At 61.7% G+C, this 19,026-nt stretch overlaps 1 protein-coding gene across 1 annotated transcript; it reads right to left on the bottom strand.

Moving 5' to 3' along the window:
• Positions 1–1,610: 1,610 nt before the first annotated feature.
• Positions 1,611–13,335, bottom strand: GRIN2C (glutamate ionotropic receptor NMDA type subunit 2C). The gene is made up of 12 exons (XM_068530435.1): positions 12,922–13,335; positions 10,278–10,876; positions 9,856–9,970; positions 8,597–8,808; positions 8,275–8,440; positions 7,778–7,931; positions 6,104–6,229; positions 5,572–5,801; positions 5,023–5,183; positions 4,335–4,522; positions 3,161–3,393; positions 1,611–2,711 (listed from the first exon to the last, which is right to left on the bottom strand). The coding sequence occupies exons 1-12, from the start codon at positions 13,318–13,320 to the stop codon at positions 1,611–1,613; spliced, it is 3,684 nt and encodes a 1,227-aa protein (XP_068386536.1). The 5' UTR covers positions 13,321–13,335.
• Positions 13,336–19,026: the final 5,691 nt, after the last annotated feature.

Below are 19,026 nucleotides of genomic sequence, written 5' to 3' on the forward strand. Positions count from 1 at the left end.
TCGGTGAAAATCCATGGGGCAGAGAATGTGAAATTGACTATAATGGGCTGGGGGGGCACCCATTCTTGCGGTTGTCAGGCCCTCCAGCCAGGAACGGAGGGGTACTGGCAATTTCTGCCACTCTACCATTTCAGTGGCTCTCACCCCTAAAACCAAACAAAAAAACTTCCAGTTTTCATGGCTCCAGCCCCAGCAGTGGACTATTTGGAGACTGGAGAGGGGACCCAGCCTCCTGGGAGCCAGCAGGGAGCCGTGTGGGTAAGGGCACTGGGCCGTGGCCGCACGTGGTACTGGCATCCAGCACTGCCCTCCCCAGGCCCCTCCCTACTACATGGAGTTAAGTTTCTGCCCTGCTTCACCCAAATTGCCGGGGACAACAAGGCCTTGGACTTCACAGGCTCACAGTTAGAAAAGGCTCTAACGGCACCAATTATGCTCACCGTGTTTGCCGAACGGATGGAAGGAGTGCTGGCTTGCTTTAGTCATTGTGGGGCTAAATGTAATCACAGAAGTGAAAGCATTGAAAATGGTAAGCAAGAGCCATCTTTTTAGATGGTTCACAGCCAATGACATGTGACAGAGGAAGGAGGTGGGGCTGAGAGCCCCAGAGGGAGGACAGAGAACTGAGATGTGGGACAGATTCTCTGACCTGGAGGTCTTTCCCTCCCAAGGCTGAGCCGTGCCTGACCCCGGAAGCCACCCATGCCAGGTTTCCAGAGCCAGCAGGCAGTCCGAGCCCTGCACAGCCACCACGGGGTGAACACAGCTGGCCAGGGCCCAGGAGAGCCCGGCAGGTTCCCCACAACAGACCTCCCTCCGCCGTTTCCACCATAACATTGTCAGGCTCCCATGGGGGGCCCTGGCAGGGCAGAACCCCCAGAGCCCCTGGCATGAGCCCTTCTTTTCAAGGAAATTGAAGGATGAGCTCCATCCATCACCACCAGAGCCCCCGTGCTGAGCACATTTGTCTCATTTGGCACCAAGGCAGGCGGGAGCTGGCACTGAATACCAAGTGGCTTCTGCTGCCTGGAGCCCTCTCTCAGCCTTACCTCCCGGATACTCCACAAAGGGAGCTGCCCACCTGCTCTAGGCAGACACCCCATCTGGGATACTCCCATGATGCTCCTATTGCCTACCAGCTCTGGTGTGCCCCCTCCAGGGATGCAGAATGAGGCAGCCAGGACCAGTGGGTTGTAAAAGGTTTGTTTAATGTCCCAGCACTCTGAGGAGAAGAAACTCCAGCCAGCTGAAGCCAGGAGCAGGACCGCCCTGCCCCAACCCCGAGCTCCAGCCTCCATGCTCCCACACCAAGCCCCCAGAAGCCATGACCAGGGATTGGCTCACAGCAGGGCAGGGAGACCTCACTGCTCCCCGTGACTCCAGGCCAGGTGGGAAGTGATTTGCATAAGAAGATAGCAAAAGCCCAGCCCACACCAGGACCTGAGGCTGCTGAGGTCGCTGAGCTGACCATGGAAGACAACATCTGTCACTGGGTTCCCATGGCCAGGATTTCATGGCAGAAGCCAGAAAAGCCCGAGCCCACCTACCCCCTAATGCTGGCAGTGCCAGGCGGAGAATCCAGCTGAGCAGGGACCAGAATAGCTGACACCTCACACTTCCGACTCCAAGCTGGAGATCCGCCTCCAGGTGCAAGGTCGGGGGAAGCCGTGCACCCCACAGGCCACCCTGCTGACCTCTTCCAGCCCCCCAGTGTCCCTGTATTCTGTGCTCAGCCCCAGGGTCCTGCCCCTGTGCCCCGGAGGCCCCCAAGCCCCAGGAAGCCAGGGGCCGTGGCTGGCACAGTGTGGGAGGTGAGGGCAGACAGCCCCCCAGCAAAGCGGCAGGTGGGCATGGGCGTGGAGGCAGGCGTGCTGTCCGTGCGGCCAGGGGGGGCACCCTGCCCACACCCCCTCCTGGCAGGCCTCCCGGTAGGACGGCAGCCGCATCGACTGCGCCTGCGTCCAGCGCCCGCAGGCCGGGCGGGCACACCGGGAGGGCTCCGAGCTGGGCCAGGCGAAGGCCTCGGTCACCGAGCTGGGCAGGGAAGCGTGGCGCGGGCGCGAACCTCGGGCCCAGGCCGCGCGCAGGAGAGCCTCCCGCCGGGCCAGCTGCTCCGGCCCGAGCAGCGGCAGGTCCTCGGGCTCGGGGGACTCCGGGAAGAGGGGAAGGAAGGGGCACCCTGACCGGTGGGCTCGAGGGAAGGAGCTGTAGTGACAGCGCTCGGGCGACAGAGGGCGCTCCGGGAGCGCGCGCCGCTCGGAGGCCGAGAGGTGCCGCCCGCCGCGCCCGGCCACCAACGGCCACCGCGCCTCCCAGGCCGGCCGGCCAGACACCCGGGAGACGTCGGGTAGGGAGGACCCGGGCGTCGGGGGACGGCCCGCGGGCTGCGGGGCCCTACGCCCCAGCGCGGTGCGGCCCCCGCCCGGCGGCCCGCAGCCCGTGGGGCTCGGCTCGGGGGGCGGGCCGGGGGTGGGCGGCCGCGGACTGGAGCAGGCGGGCGGCGGGGGCTCACGGCGGCCGCCGCCCCAGCTCTCGATGGTGCGCGTGGCACGGTCCAGGGAGCTGCTCACGCCCGCCGTGGTCACCATGTCGCGCGCCGCCTGCAGCATCTTGAGCACGCTGACCTGGGCCGGGCCGGCGGTGAGGTCCGGGCTGGGCGGCCGCGCGGGGCTGGCCAGGCTCTGCACCCCGCTGAAGCAGCTATAGATGCCCTGGGCGGAAAGCAGGAGACCGACACGGCGTGAGCGGCGCCCGCCCTTCCGGGACCGCCCCACGCCCCACGCCCCACGCCCAGGTGGGAAGCATCAGCCCAGGTGTCTCTAACCCCCAGGAAGTAACTAACATTTGTTAAGCGCCTACTGTGTGCCGCTGGGAGAGTTTACAGTGGAGCTCTCTGAGGCACCAAGAGGTTAACTCCTCCTAAAGTCACACAGCTTGTAAATGGCAGTGAGGACTCGAACCCCGGTCAGCCTGGCTCCAAAGTCCTGCCCTGCCTGTTGGAAAAGGGCTCTGCTTCTCACCTGCTGTGTGATGCTGGCAGGCCATGCCACCTCTCCAGACCTCAGTTTTTACATCTGTAAATGGGGCCATGGCCAGCTCTGGCTTAGCTGGGTTGCTGCCCCTAAAGCTGGGGCCTGTCTAGGGTGGAGTGGGCACCCACCCTGCTGAAGGCCAGCAGGAAGTCCAGCCGGGACGCGCTGGGCACCGAGTGGCGCAGCTTCCGGTACACCAGGTGCTCCCAGGCGAAGACCAGCAGGGCGAGCCCCATGGCCACGAGCAGCATGTAGAAGACGCCGGCCATGTTGTCGATGTCCAGCTTGCTGCTCATCACCTCGTTCTTCTCATTCTGGCAGATCCCCGAGAGCCACACCGTCTCCAGCTTCTGGGTCTCCCCTGGTGGGGGCGAGGCACACCTGGCTCAGGAAGGACTCTTCCGTGCTCACCCAAGCCTGGAGTGAGGAGGGGTCTGGGGCCAGGGTACCACCCCCCTGTAGGGCCACACAGGGATCCAGACCGGGAGGGGAGGATGGGGGGAGGGGGTGTCCATGAACAGGGAGGAAGGAGAGCAGAGTGGGAGCTTGGGGGGGAATGCCAGCCTCTGGCATGCCCACCTCCCACAAGCCCACACTCCACATGACCAGCAAAGGCTTGTTGACTGCATAAATTTTATCATTCATTTATTCATCAAATACTTATTGATCACCTCCATGCCAGGCATGGAGCTGGGCACACAGAGACAAAAGGCCTAGGCCCCCAAGGAGGCTGCAAGCACTTTCATTGTTATCACTCGCATTATTCTGTGGCACTGATGGAAAACCAGACAGTTATTTATCTAATAGGGTTGGGACTCTAAATTCAAAGCTGTCTCTGGGTGTTGGGGCAGCCCAGCCGGACCGCTCACACATGTGAGCCCCCGGGGTACCAAGGCAAACCTGGGTTCTGGCTCTGGGATTAGGCAGGCTGTTGGCACTACCCCAGGTCATCTCAAGATGGCAATGGAGGGGAGGGGTCTTGAGGAAAAGTAAAGGAGTTCACATGCCCCCAACCTCCACTGTGTGGCCCGTCTTCCCACCCTGCAAGGACTCCCCAGCTATTTCCTGCTCCCTCCCGGCAAACCAATCCCTCCCCACGTCTCCATCCAGCTGCTCCTAATACCCCCCACCCAGCCACTGCACCCACCTCTCACCCCCAGAGACCTCTCTCCGCGCCAGCGGGCCCTGGGCACTCAGAGGACACCGATGGAGATGTTGACCAGCCATCGGGCAGCTGTCCCGACCACGGGCTCTGTGGCCCACCTGGGACCCGCCCCAGCCTCCATCAGCGGCTGCACCCACCGTCCCCCAGGAACTGCAGGAGCGCCAGGTCTATGGCCCGCTTCCAGTGGGAGTCCTTCTGCATGGCGATGCCATAGCCGGTGGTGGCAAAGACCTTGCCAGAGCCGATGGTGACCAGCTTGCAGCCCTCGTCCTTGCCCGCCATGTAGTTGAGGACAGCAGCGTCATAGATGAAGGCATCCAGCTTCCTGGGGACAGGCTAAGCCCTCAGGCCAGGGATCAAGTGGGGTTCAGGGCACCAAACCTGGGGCCCGACAGGGGTCTGGGCCACGTGAGCCCACTGACCACCACCCAGGAGGGATGGATGGGCAGAGCCTTCTCTAGTTCTCTGGGGTCCTGATGCAGAGAAGCCCCCTCCCACAGCTTCGGAACCCCACCTACCCTCCTCCTCAGAGAGGCCAGGGGACACTCTGCCCCCAGAGGACACACCCTCTCTGCCCTCCAGGCCCCTAAAGATCCTAAGAAGGTCACAACCAACACCTGAGGGCAAGGCTGAACCTTGGTCAATACCACAGCTGCGTCTCTGGGCTCTGGTGGGCGTCCTCAAGCTTCACTCTGCCCCAAGACCTCCTCCCCCGCTCCCCGGGGGTCCTACATGGCAACCCAGTCTCACCGTCCCACCTTGGGTCTCTCGGGGAGACACGTGGGTAGAGACAGTCAGAGGGTGGGTGCAGGACTGCGGACCCACCCCATCTTGAGGCTGCTAAGCGCGTCCTCCACTGAGCGCTGGTTGAACTTGACCATGTGGGTGTGCATGTCGCGGTAGTTGCTGCGGATGTTCCGCTCCGTGCTGCCGTTGGGCACGGTGCCGAAGCGGAAGGGCGGGTACTGATCCTGAGGCCGCTGGAACTGCGCGCAGAGGACAGCCGCCATTCATAACCCCTCCACCAACCCTCCAGGCGCCCCCGGGCCCGACCCCATCCCCCTGGTCTGGACTTGAATAGCGAGCGCAGCATGGTCTTAAGAGACTGTCCGGCCCACGCCTGTGTTTTACAAATGGGGAAACTGAGGCCGGGACAGGGAGAGACTTACTCAAGGCCACTTAGTCCGTGGACCTGAGCCGTCTCTCCCCGTCCCCGTCCCCAGCCCCCTCGTCCCCAGGCTCCGCGGCTTCTTCCTGCTCCCGCCTCCACTTCAAATTCCACTGATTCCAACTGTCCTGTGTCCCACCCAAGGCCTGCCCCTGGCTGCGGCATCCCCCCCCACCCTCCAACAGCACCCTCTGGGGCTCCAGAACCTTCTTGTCACTGAGGCCGGACACAGTGTCGATGTACTGCTCCTGGATCATGAAGGCGGCCAAGTTGGCAGTGTAGCTGGCGAGGAAGATGACGGCGAAGAAGGCCCAGACCAGGACCATGATCTTGCTGGTGGTGCCCCGGGGGTTCTCGATGGGCACCGAGTTGTTGAAGACCAGTGCCCAGAGCAGCCACACAGACTTGCCGATGGTGAAGGACGGGCCCCCAGACTCTGGGGGTGAAAGGGGGGGACACTGGTGCCTCTCTTGCCCGGCACAGCCCACCCGACTCCACGGCTCCTGTCTCTGCTCCGTCCCGGGTGGAGACCCCGTCCCTGGCCATCCCCATCCCCGGGCACGTCAACTCACCTTGCTTCTCTCTCTCTCTCATGTATCTGATTGGCCCCCTGCATACTGTCTGAAGGCCAGGGACCTCCCCCACAGGGCATTCTCTGAGAGGCCCCCCTGGCCCTGAACCCACCCCTCCTGGAAGTTCCAGCCCTGCCCCTGCTCCCAGGCCCAGGTGGGAGCTGACTCTTGCCGCTGGTGAGGCTCCGGTTGTAGCTGACGGGGCTGAAGTACTCAAACATGAAGACGGTGATGGCCACCACGGTGAGGCACATGACAAACATCATTACCCACACGGCAGGGCTGTAGGGCTCTGGGAACAGAGGGAGGAGGCTGAGAGGCGTTGGCGCGGTCTCTCCCCCCAGCAGCTCAGGAGTTCTGGGTGCAGACAGGTGGGGCCGTGTGGTCATCAGCCCCGTGGACTGAGCTGAGGGGTCTCTGACTCTCAGAGCAGTGGAGCCCCAGGAGAGACGCCCTCCCCCAGGGAGGTCAGGCTCCCCAGCATTCCTGGTCTCTCCCCTCCATCTGCCCTGGGCCAGGGTCCCGTCACCCATCACCCACCCTAGGAAACCTCCCTTTGATTCCGCATCTCCCCTGGCTCTCATTCTCCCTCTTCCCCCCACTTCCTTTCACAAAAGAGGGCCAGCACCCCATGCTATTTCCCTTTCCCCTCCCATCCCCCTGCTTCTGCCTGCAACCTCTTCCACCCCTCAGCCCCTGAGGGTGGCCCCTCAAAGCCACAGGAGCAAGCTCAGGGAATTCCCTCTGCTTTCCTCCTCTCCCTCCTTGCCGCCAGCACCGCTGGGTCTGGAACTCCACCCCCCCACCCCCACCCCCAGGCCCAGCATGGGTGAGCTGCTTGGAATCAGAGCTCTGAAGCCAAGTCTTACGCCTCATCCTACTGACACAGAAACTGAGGCCTGAGGGGCTGGGGAGACCGACCTGAGGTTTCTGACAAAATCATTTCAGTCTCCCTGAGTGAGAAGTCATTACTGCCCAAAGCATTTGCTCCTTTGATACAATGCCCATTCTGCGAAGTGGAGTTTATTGCCTTCCCTGTGGCTGAGGAACCCTGCTCAGAGAGGTTCAGTGACTTGCCCAAGGCCACACAGCGGGAAGAGGCAGACCTGGGATTCCCTCTTCTGTTCCTGGTCGAGAGGCTCACCTGTCCTCAGGGCTCCTTGAACCATCCCACACTGCAAGTCCCACCTGAACTTCTGACTGGGCGCTCTGGGAAGGCCAGGACTATGGCCGGATCCCAGCACCTAGCATGGGACCTGGCACAAGGGAGTTGCCCAAGAAATGCTGAATTCCTAATCAAGTCAGACACTAGCCCGGCTTCCCACGCTCTGGGTTGGCTCTTCCAACTCCCCGTGAATCTTCTCCCTTTGTCCCAATGTCCCAGCCCAGGAATTCCCTGGTGGTCCAGTGGTTAGGACTCTGCGCTTTCACTGCTGAGGGTGCGGGTTCAATCCCTGGTCAGGGAACTAAGGTCCCACAAGCCATAAGGCCAAAAAATGAAACCAAAAACCAAAAACAATGTCCCAGCCCAGCAGGCACCTCCTGAAGGCAGCCTGCCTTCCTGGTTTTCCTGTCCCTCACGATGGCGCCACCTTTTACCCCGCTCTCCCCATCCCCCACCCTTACCGAGCACCCAGGCTCAAGACTGAACCTGGACGTCACCTCTTCCCTCTCTGTTCTACTCACCTATTATAGCTCAGGCCTCTGGCTAACCTCCAAGGCACCCAAGGCTGCAGTGCTGCCCTCTGAGGGTCCACCCCAAGCTCCCCATCTCCACCCATGCTCCACACGTCCACTTCGTGGGCCCCTCTGCACTATCCCTGCCCACCCCGAGCCGCACCCAGGAAGGCCGAGGGGGAGACGGTGCCGTTGCTGCGAGCCACCATCACGCTGATGCCCGTCTCCACGAAGGGCACAGAGAAGTCCACGATCTCGGAGCGCTCCTCATTGATGGTGAGGGAGCCAATGGCCATGTCTGCCCGCTTGTAGTACACCTGGGGGTCAGGCCCGGATCAGAGGAGGGGCTCCCGCAGGCTGAAGCACTCCCCCACTCCCCTCCCAGCCCCGCACCCAGCACCCACCAGCTGAGTCAGTTGTTCCCACTTGGGTCCTCAGAGCTCCACTTTCAGTACTGACCCCAGGGGTCATCACTGGTGCCAGCACAGTGCCCCTGCCAGTTTGGAGACCCTTAGGAGCTGGGCCTGGGTCCCACCCTGACTGATCCCCAGAACAGGAGGAAACACCTAAGGAACATCGGGGGGTGGCTGACGGATGGATGGGGCCCAGGGCAGCAGGCGGGCAGGTGGGCGGGCTCAGGTGGCCTGGGGGCGGGCCTACCTCCCCGATCATGCCGTTCCACACGCCGCGCACCCTCTTGCCATGCTTGCCGTTGGTCACCAGGTACAGGTCGTAGGAGAACTTGACCACCTTGGCCAGCTTCTTGAGGATGTCGATGCAGAAGCCCTTACAGCAAAGCTTGGTGTAGGGGGCCGTGTCACCACTGCTGCCACCAAAAGACCAGCAGGGGTCAGAGCCAGTGGCTCCTCCCAGCCTGGCGGGTGGACGCCCACTCCTATACCCAAGCATAAGACACACACAATGCCCGCCATCGCACGGTGGCACACGGCTCACACCGGGCCTCCCGGGTGTTCTCGCGGACCTGAAGGTGTGGTTGCCGTGCCGGCGGCAGGGCACAGTGTTGGGCACGCAGCCGCCTGTGCCAGGGTCGGGGCTCTCCACGATGACAAAGGGTCGCTCTTCCAGCGTGGCCACCGTCAGGTGCCGGCTGTCCACCACGGGCTGCAGGGAGGCACTGTAGCGAGGCCACACCGGGTACTTCATGTGGAGGACACCATGGTCCCAGCGCCCCACCTGCAGAGGGTGACCGGCCTCAGCCCGGGACCTTCAGCCCCACTAAGCCCACGCTATAGGTGGGGCCGCTGGGCGAGGCCTGCCAGGACCAAGAATCCCCCCACCACACCTAAGGTCACTTGGGGCAGGACGAAGCAGGGCCTGGGGCGGGAGCATCTGGAGAACAGGAGAGTTGGGGCAAGGGGCTGGGCAAGGGGAGGGCTCCCTGCAGCCTGCCGGCTTCTGGTCCCTGCACTTCCCAGTTCAGCCTCCACACTGCTGCTGGCTCACGGCATCTTCCTAAAGCCCAGACCTGAGCCTGTCACACCGCACTCATTCCCCCAAGCTTCACATAAAGTCCTTAGCCCAGCACTCGAGGCCCTTCACGGGTCCAATTTACCTCCATCACCCTACCCTTCTTCCCCAGTCTCCACACCTCCAAACGCATCACTTAAAAATGCTCCAGGGGAACTCCCTGGCCGTCCAGTGGTTAAGACTCGGCGCTTTCACTGCCATGGGCCCTGGTTCAATCCCTGGTCGGGGAACTAAGATCCCAAAACTCTAAACCCTCCTTCCCCTCAGTCTATACCAGGCTACTATCCCTTCCCGATGGGCTCCTACTCAACCATCCATGCCCAGCCCAAATGTCCCAACTTCTGTGAAGCCTTCCCCAGTTTCCTCCTTTGAAGGCAGAACTAATTTCTGCCCCTCCTCTCTATCCCCCTAATGCTTTGCAAACATTTTTTCTTAAGCACTGACCTCCCCAAATTCTATTTGTTTACGTGTCCGTCTAGCCAGCACAGCTGTGGGTTACTCCTCCAGGGGCAGGACTGTGTAATAAGAGTGCTTGATAAGTTCTATAGTGAAGGGTGTTGTGGGAGCCCGGAGCAGGGCTGCCTCAGACCCCCTGGGGGACCTGGAAGGCTTCTCAATGGAAATGTTTCAGCTGAGACCTGAAGGATGAGGGGCAGGATGAGGGACAGAAGGGACTCTCTGGTCAGCTGTGGGACAAGAGGGGGGGATAAAATGAAAGGATACCGAGGGCCCCTGGGCTCACCCCCTTCTCACCATCTCCCAGAGGCGGTGCCGGTTGAGGGCGATCACCACCATGGTGGGCTGGACCAGGTACCCACCAGGGCTGAAGGAGAAGTCCCGGCCCTCCCAGGTGACATTCAGTAGGTGCCTGCGAGGGGGGAGAAGCCAGGGTCCCCTTAGCCCTGACCAGGACCAGATGTGCCCTCCCCCACCTTCTGCCTCATCACCGCCACCAACAGGTAGCATTTGTGTAATTATTGTTCTGTTTCCCTGTGTTGACCCCCGAGATCCTCACCACACCCTCACACCCCGCTCTTTCCTCAGATGAAGAAACAATGGCCCAGAGAGGTGAGGTCACTTGGCCCCAGGCACACACCTAGTGGGAGGTGTGACCAGTGAGCCCAAACTCACGGCCACTCGTGGCCATCCTATGCCCTGGGCAGGTGCCCACCTACCTGTAGAAGGCCTTCCGGGCAGGGCTGACAGGCCCAGGGTGGCCGCGGCACTCCCCAGCCGGGGCGGGCAGGGCGCCGTGCTGGCGCCGGTAGCCGTGGGCGCCGAGGGCCAGGATGGCCACGCCGTCGCGGACCTTCTGGCGCAGGCTGAGGCGCCAGCTCTCGGTGACGACGCTGATGAGGCCCACGGGGAAGGCGGCGGGGGGCGCGTCGGTGCTGCCCAGCGCCAGGTTGGGCACCAGCCACACGTGCCTGGGCCCCACCAGGCCGGCCTGGGCCGCCTCGGCGAAGAGCACCTCGGCCTCCTCGCGCGAGCAGTAGGCCACCAGCACCGGGGCGTCGAGCTGGCGCAGCAGGCGCTGGGTGTGGGCGCGCGTCCCGCCGGGGCCCAGCTCCAGCGTGAGCACGTCCAGCAGCCGCCAGGCCACGTAGCTGGCGTCGGCGACGGCGCGCACGCTCTCGAGGAAGAGCTCGTGGCCCGGGTGCAGGCTGGTGATCACGGCGAACGCGCTCCAGTCGTACTCCTCCAGCACCTTGAACAGCACCTGCAGCTGCTGTTCCAGCGACACGCCCAGTTGCAGGAAGGCGGAGCCCGGCTCCTAGGGGGAGGGGTGGGGCCTGAGCGGGGGGTGGGGCGAGCCGAGTCCCGCCCCGCCCCAACTTCCACTCCCTCCGCCAACCCCCACACGCCCTTGCGTCGGAAGGTGCTGGGTGTCCCGGAGCCCTAGTCTCGCGATAACCTCCCGCCCGCCCGCCCCGCACGTGGTTCCCAGGCCCTGCCGCCCATTAGAATGCCCTGGAGAGATTTTTTTAAACATTCGTGCCTGACCAAGGCTGCACCGCAAACCAGCAGCGGCAGCGGCAGCTGGGAGCTTGTAGGAAATGCAAATTCTCGGGCGCAGTGCACACCTGCTGGATCAGAATCTCTGAGGATGGCGCCCGGGAATCTGTATTTCAACAAGCTCTTCAGGTGACTCTTGAGCCCGCTAGTCCAGACCAACTGAATGGGAATCTTAGAAATGGTACACTGGGTGTCTGTATTTTTCTAAAGCACTGTGAGGGTGGAGAACCACCGTGCTGAGAGCTAATGTCAGGCCCACAGGTAACTGGGAAAGCACCATCCTCTATGGAGCCCTGGGGACGAGAATATTCTTCCTCTCTACTGCCTCTGCCCCCACAAACGCCCAGGACACTGCAAGATCGAGCCTGGGCTAGCGCAAGCCTCTCCTAGCTGTGGGTTCCCTGCTGCCACTGCAGCCCCTCCAAGATTTCACCACACTGCGACTGTCCCAATCTTTTAAAAGAGCAACTCCGAGAAGACTCTACAGGACAAGTAACCCAGTTCCTTCAACAAACAAATCTGCAAGGAAAAAAGAGAGAGATGGAGGAGGAGCCTTGAGAGGGAAGACTCCTAAGTCATACCAACCAATCGCCACGTGGGAACCTAATTTGGCTCCTGATTCAAGTCAACAGACATAAAAATAAACATTTATGAGACAATGCGGAAGATTTGAACACTGCCTGGATATTTTATGATGTTAAGGAATTTTTATTATTTTTTAGATGTGATGATGTATGGTGGTTTTATTATTTTGTAAAGTCCTATCATCTAGAGATGTGTATTGAAGTATTTATGGATGGAATAAATATTGTGTCTGGGCCTTGCTTCACAATGAAACAGAAGAGGAGAAGTGGGTGGGGGTAAGGATGAGGCATGGTTGGCCTGGGCTGGATAGGGGATACATGGGGTCATTATACTCTTCTACTTTTATGTATGCTCGAAATTCCCCATAATAATAATATAATCATAAAAGAAAGGCAAATCAGATCAGTCTCCCCTCAACACCTTCTTCAGTTCCTCACTTACTTAGGGCAAAACCCAAATGTCTTCCCGTGTGGTTGGGACCTCACCTCCCTCTCCAGGCTCCTCTCTGTTCCTCAAAAACTCTGTGCTCCTTCTCACCTCTGGATGTTCACACCACCTGCTCCCTCCGCCTGGGACACTCTCCCCCAGTCCACCCCACACGCATACCTTGTCAACCCCCCTCATCCTCCAGGTCTCGGCTTAGGTGTCATTTCTTAGGAGACCTTCTCTGACCAACCCCAGACCCAGAAGGGGTCCCACTGGACTCCCTCGGGGCATCCTGTGTTTTTCCTTCAGGACTAGGATCCCAGCTGTGATTGCTGGTGAATGTGTGTTTAGAACTTTCTCCCCACAGGACAGCAAGGGCGTGACCTGCCCTTGGATGCTCTCCCCTGCAGGCCAGCTACATCAGATCCCACACCCAGCCTGGCCCTGCACTTCTGAGTCTGGAGCCTGACCACGGAAGGCCAGAAAAACAGGGAGAAGGTGGGCGAGGGCTGCCCCAGAACCAGAGGTGGGTTTGGTACCTGCCCATCCCTCATCCAGACACAAATGTGAAAGCAGCTCAGAAAGTTTATCTTCTAGAACATAGGAACATCATTCCCACAGCCTTCTCCTCCCTCACCCATGCCTCCCTCAGCCCTCACCCCCTTGCTGGGCCCACCCAATCCCAGTTTCCCAGGACCTAAGTGTCTCCCTGGCCCAGACTCAGCCCCTCTCCCCCAGCCCCAGCCTGGCTCCAGGCTCATGGGATGTAGGGACATGACTTTGAATGGGCACCTTGGGGGTGAGGACCACAGCAGAGCCCCCACTGATGCTGAGGATAGGCACGTGGGCCTGGAAGGAGATGAAGTCGAGGATCTGGGCCACGGCCTCGGTGTCCACGTTGTCCTCAAAGACGATGCCGTGGACCCGGGCAGTGCCCAGGAGCCCGCAGATCTGGGTGAGAAGACTGCTGGGGTTGCTGTCGTTGACACCCACAGTGAGTGGCTGGATCTCCAGGGGCAGGTCCAGGAAGCTCTGGGGGGTGAGGCGGGTACGGGCCTGGGCCTGCGGTGGCCCCGAGCTGCCAAACACCACGGCCACCGTCACAGCCTGCTCGCCCTGTGCCGGGCCCAGCCCTGCCCAGGCACCGAGGAGGGAGGTGAGCAGCAGGGCCGGCCCCAGGGCCCCACCCATGTCCACTGGAGGGTCCTGCGGAGAGACCAGGATAGGCACAGGGAGGGGGACAGAGGCACGGAGAGAAAAGATGAATGACAGAGAGGAGGCAAAGGCCAGAGTCAGAGGGACACACACCCAGAGGATGAAAGAGAAGAGGGAGAAACCTCCCTCCACAAAGGGAGGCAGAGGGAGGGGGAGACAGACAGACACAGACAGACAAAGAGAAAGAGACAGAGAGGTTAGCTGAGCGTCCAAGCGCAGCCCAGAGGGCAGGACCTGGGAAGAACGTGACCAGAATAGGTGCTCACTACTTCCATTCTACTGTTGAACATCAGGCTTGGCTAGAAAGGCCAGACCTTTGGAAACTCATCCATCTGGGTTCTGACCCAGGAAGGTTCACAGCAAATGCTAATCTGGTGGGACTTCTCTGGTGGCGCAGTGGTTGGGAGTACACCTGCCAATGCAGGGGACACAGGTTCAAGCCCTGGTCAGGGAAGATCCCACATGCCGCGGAGCAACTAAGCCCGTGCGCCACAACTACTGAGCCTGCGCTCTAGAGCCCGCGAGCCACAACTACTGAGCCTGCGTGCCACAACTACTGAAGCCCGTGCGCCTAGAACCTGTGCTCCACAACAAGAGAAGCCACCGCAATAAGAAGCCCGCGCACCACAACAAAGAGTAGCCCCCGCTCGCCACAACTAGAGAAAGCCCGGGTGCAGCAAGGAAAACCCAAAGCAGCCAAAAATAAATAAATAAATTTATTTAAAAAAAAAAAATGCTAACCTGGTACCAACTGCATGGATATGAGTCAGAGAGACCTGAGTTCAAGTCCCAGTTCTGCCACTTACTAACTGTGTGATCTTGGGGAAGTTGCTTAGCCTCTCTGAGCCATGATTTCTTGCCTGCAGTAATCACAGGACCTACTTCACAGCAGTGGGAGGGCTAACCACTGTTATCAGTATCCTTATCCTATAGGTGACAGCCCCACAGCCAGGTAAAGGAAGGCAGCTCTTGTAACACACACACACACACACACGCACGCACACACACACACACCTTCTCCATCCTAAACTGAATCTAACATCCCCAAGGGCCCCGCCCTTCATAATCCTACTTGGCACAAAGCCCCCTCCTCCTGGGCACTGGATATCCCTACTCTACCCTCCGTGGCCTCAATTAGTAGCAGCTCTTCCACAGCAGGAGTGTGTCACCACTGATTTGTTCAGGGCTCGGGGTCACCTGAAACCCCGAGGTATCTCACACATGACCTGCCACCCTCGGCCGTCGCTGGTGTGAGGGATTTTTTTAACCTTCCCCAAGGGCCTGACGTGTATCCCTGCGAAACAAACGTCATTGCTTTTGGACAAACGGCCACACCGGTGAATGGTACCCATGGATGCAGCTCTCCCTCCCAGCTGGCCATCGGCCACAGCTTTGCCACCCTCTCCAACTCCATCACATCCCCAGTGAAACTTCTGAACAGGGGAGAGCCAAATGGTGACCAGGCTGGGCTTGGTTTCATTTCAAAATGAGAAGACAGGATTTTTGGCAGGGGAGTGCTCATTTTTGTGCCCTTGAAATCTCCCTCTGTGTATGGTTTCCCAGTACACTGACTTAGAACGTCAGCCCGGAGGTGTGTGATTCTAGGGTGGGAACCTAAGCGTGCCGTGCCCACCACTACCTCCAATCAGGGATTTCAAATCACACCTGCAAAGAGCACAGTTGGGTTCATTTCTGCCTTTGCAAGGCCTCTCTGTGCTCATCTCTGCCCACCTCTGTAGGTTCCCCATCCTCTGGGAAGCCCGAAGCTTCCCCCACTTACGCCTCCCAGCTCTGAGCTCTAGAACCGTGCCGTCAAATACAGCAGCCACCAGTCACGTAGGACTACTGGGCACTTAAATGTGGCTCGTCCAAACTGAGGTATGCTGTGAAGTGTAATAGGCACGCTGGAGAGTGAAGACTTTGTATTACAAAAAGAAAATCTCTCACTAATATTTTTATATGGATTACATGTTGAAGAAATATTTTAGCTACACTGAGTTAAACAATACAGTGTTAGAATTCATTTCACTTTTCTTTTTCCTTTTTCTAATGTGCCTACATGTGGCTCTCATTTTGTTTCTTTTGGACCACGTGACTCTAGATGAAGGACCCAGGTCCTCCCTCAACTCCGAGGGGGAACTGCCCCTAGAAACTCTCCCTGCTGGGAAGGTGTCCTCCAGGACTGGAGTTGAGGAGGAGAGGAAGTTGGTGCAGGTCTTGCCTCTCCCCAGGAGGGACTGCGGAATGCTCCTGGAGGGAGGGGCCCCAATCAGGCCAGTCTCTGAGCTTCAAATAGCAATGGGCAGATTCCAAGAGATTCAGGCTCCAGAGTCTGAGCACCACGTGGCATCCAGCCTCCCCCGCAAGGCAGGAGGTCATCCCCGAGCCCTGGCCTGATCCAATCTCCCACTTGCCTCCCCCTGGCCTCCCACCTCTCCACCTCCCATCCACCCACCCCCGCCTGCCCCACTGGCCTGAAACAGTCCTCTGGCCACTGCACCCCTCCTCAAAGAGCACAGCTGCTCCCTGGTGCCCACAAATGAAGTCCAGACACCTGGGTCCCATGGACAGAGCCCCAGGCACCCCAACTGTCCTCCCCTCCGTGCACCCCACACTCCCTCCAGTCTGGTGGCCAGACAGCTCCCACTGTCCTCACCCCCAGGCCTTTGCTCTGCTGTTCCCTCAGGCTACAATGTCCTCTTCCCACTGCCTCTCTCTTGTCTACAGGACAAATTCCAGAATTTTCAGAGCCCCGCCTAAATCCCTCTCCCACAGAGCACCTGCCTTAGTGCATGGCAGCTCTGGAAACACGGATGAGAAGACAGAGGGTCTGGGTCTGGCTCTAAGCCAGTTGCCCTTCTCCCCCACCCCCAGCCCCCCCCCCTCCTGGGTTGGGGAGCTCCTGGCTATGCCCCTGCGATGGCTCCCTCCGTCATTTTGCCCCCTGTTTCAGGAATTTGCCCACTGCATGATGCCCCCGCCCCATGCTGTCCTGTTGTCCTAAGGACCTCTGCCCACCCACTTGCCGTCCGCACCTTTCACAAACGTGCTGTTAATATCTGATGAACACCCGGACCCCCAAAAAGCCCGGCGGAGAGTGGCAATGGTGACACTTCCGGGACACTCAGCATCACCTTGAACGGCCTGAGCACCTCCACGAGCTTAGGGCTCTTCTCTTCCCCCTGCTCCCCCAATCCCAGGCAGGCTCCCGCACGCGGACGTGCACACGCACTCACACTCCAGACATCTGATGGCCGCCCCCTCTTCTAGGCCGGGAGCCTCGGTCCCAGGAGTCGGCCTAACCCACCAGCCGCGCTGTTTCCCGGGAGCCCAGGGACCCCGGCTGCGCGGCTCCTCTGGATCCACTGCCCTCCGAGTGAGCGGCCTCGGCTTTGCCGTCGGGTTTCCCTCCCTCCATTTTGCCGAGCTAAGACCTGAACCCAGGCGCCAGGGGAGAAGACCACCCCTCCACCTTGCCCCCACTGGCGCGGTCACCGACGTGTCCCTCCTCCAAGACGAACCCGCCCCCCCCCAAGCTGATTCCTCCCGGAACCCCCGGGGGAATCTCTTACACTCGGGCTGTGAAGTTCGGGGTATTTTTAGGCCAGCGATAAATAATTCATAGGGAACGTGGCATCGGGCTCCCCCCGCGGGAGGAGGGGGCGCGAGCGGCGAGAGCCACCGTCACCCGCGGCTCAAGGACACTCGCGATGCGGCGGCAGCAGCGGCGGCAACTCCGGGCGCGGGGACCCGCGCCACGCCTCCTGGCGGCCAAACTGGGCACCACGCACTCCGCGCCCCCCGCCTCGCTGCTACCCTCTGCGGGGGTCCCGGCTCCCAGGCCCCCATCCCCACTGCCCCAAGCTGGGTCGCCACCCCAAGCCCCGCGGGTGGGGGGCGCCGAGTTCGCCTGGCAGGCGGGGCTGTAGGCGGGTACCAGCGCAGCCCTGCCCTAGGGCGAACCCAGGAGTCCGGTTCCCGACCTACGCAGTCCCCTTCACGTTCCTCTTCGAATTCCTAACGGGGTTTAGGAGCAGGTTGGAAACGGACTGGCGCAGCCAGAAACTAGACGGGCTCTGAGATTGAGCAGACGAGCTCCTCGCCCCCGCCCAAGTTCCTTTCCTCAGTTTCTCCATAGCCCGGGTCGGATGGAGCCAGGGCGGTGCCACTATCAGAGGGCTGGGGACTGAGCCCGAAGTTCCGACGGGTGAGCAGGACAAGGACAAGTGGGGTGAGCGTCAGGGCCCCGCGGGAATTCCCCCTTCGCTCACCCAGCAGGACCTTGGGATGGGCCGTGGGACGCACCCTTGGCGATTTTCTGGCCACTGGGTGCTTTTGCCTTCCTATGGCCCTGGCCCTGCCCACCTAGGCCTGGCACGAACCGCCTTCTGCCGCAGGAGGCTCAGTGGCTCCCCTTCCCCGCCGTCGGGGATCCTGGTCGAAGCCCCGGGGGACCAGAGCAACACCCTGGTGGGGCAGCCAGGGCCCAGCGCACCCGGGCTCTCGGCTCTTCCAGGTCCTCTTCGCCCACCCTTCCTTTCCCCTCCTCGGAGCCTGGGTCCGCCGGGCGCGGGGCCAGCATTTGGGAAGAGCCCACCACCCGGTGAAGCCCACGCTGATTTCCTGAGGTCAGAGGAGGGAGCGCTCTACCGAAGGAAGAGCTGGGAGGGGAGGACCTGGGGGACTTACAGCCGGTGAAGGGGCGGGGGTGTGAAGGCAGCTGCGCGCGGTAGGTGCTCAGCAGACCTCCGGGAGCAGGGGGCCGGGCTCCTGGAGCCACCGACAGCCCCCTTTCGTCCTCTCTGCTCCGTGCCCTCTCCAGCCCCCTTCGCTCTGGCCGAACCCAGCCGCGGCCCCAGCTCCCAGCCCCGCTCCCCAGCCCCCGCCCGGCTTCCAGCAGCAACAGTTTCGGGGCCCGCAGCCCAGACTCCCACGTCCCCGCACCGCACCCTCCCCTGCGGTGCCGCGGCGCCGGGCGAAAGAGCTGGAGGGCTCGGCGACCCAGGAGACGAACGTCTTGGGCGCCTCGCCCGCGTCCTTCCCTCGCGCCCGCCGCGCGCCTGTCACCTCGGCCTCTCTTCCTCACCTCCTCTCCGCCCGCCCGGGTCCAAACCCCAGGCCCGGTCCCCGAGGGTCCCGGTCCCCCGGCGCCCCCTTCCTGGGGTTCCCTGCGCCCACCAGACTCTCCCCGGTGCCGCGCCATCTGTCTCCGCCGTCCTTGCCCGCGCGGCGCCTGAACCCAGCCCCAAGTTGGCGGCGAAGTTGGCGCCCCCGGCTCGGCGCCCGCCACTCACCGGAGGGAAGGGGCGCTGCGCCCGCGCCCAGAGCCCGCGCCGGCCGCCTCCCGCGCGCTGCATGTCCCCGCGCCTCGGCTCAGCGCGCTGGCGTGTGCTGTCCTAGACCGGCGGGCGCCTTTGCTAGGGCGCCGCGGAGCCGGTGCCCGTGGCGCGGCCTGGCGGGCTGGGCCGGGCCCGCCCCCCGCGCCCCTCTGGTGGCCCGCTCGGCGCCCGGCTCCGTCCCGGGCTGGGCTGCGCGCCGCTCCCAGGCTTCCAGGGCTCGCCCACCGGCTGTAGCGGGGCGCTTGCCGCCGCCGCCACCCGCACGGGCCCGCCCCACCGGGTCCCGCAGCCTCCGCCCCGCCCCGGCCCGCCTCGGCCGGCCCACCCCGCCGCCCGCTCCCGA

The sequence above is a fragment of the Eschrichtius robustus genome, chromosome 20, assembly GCF_028021215.1.
Source record: "Eschrichtius robustus isolate mEscRob2 chromosome 20, mEscRob2.pri, whole genome shotgun sequence".
In the NCBI taxonomy this organism is placed as follows: Eukaryota; Metazoa; Chordata; class Mammalia; order Artiodactyla; family Eschrichtiidae; genus Eschrichtius; species Eschrichtius robustus.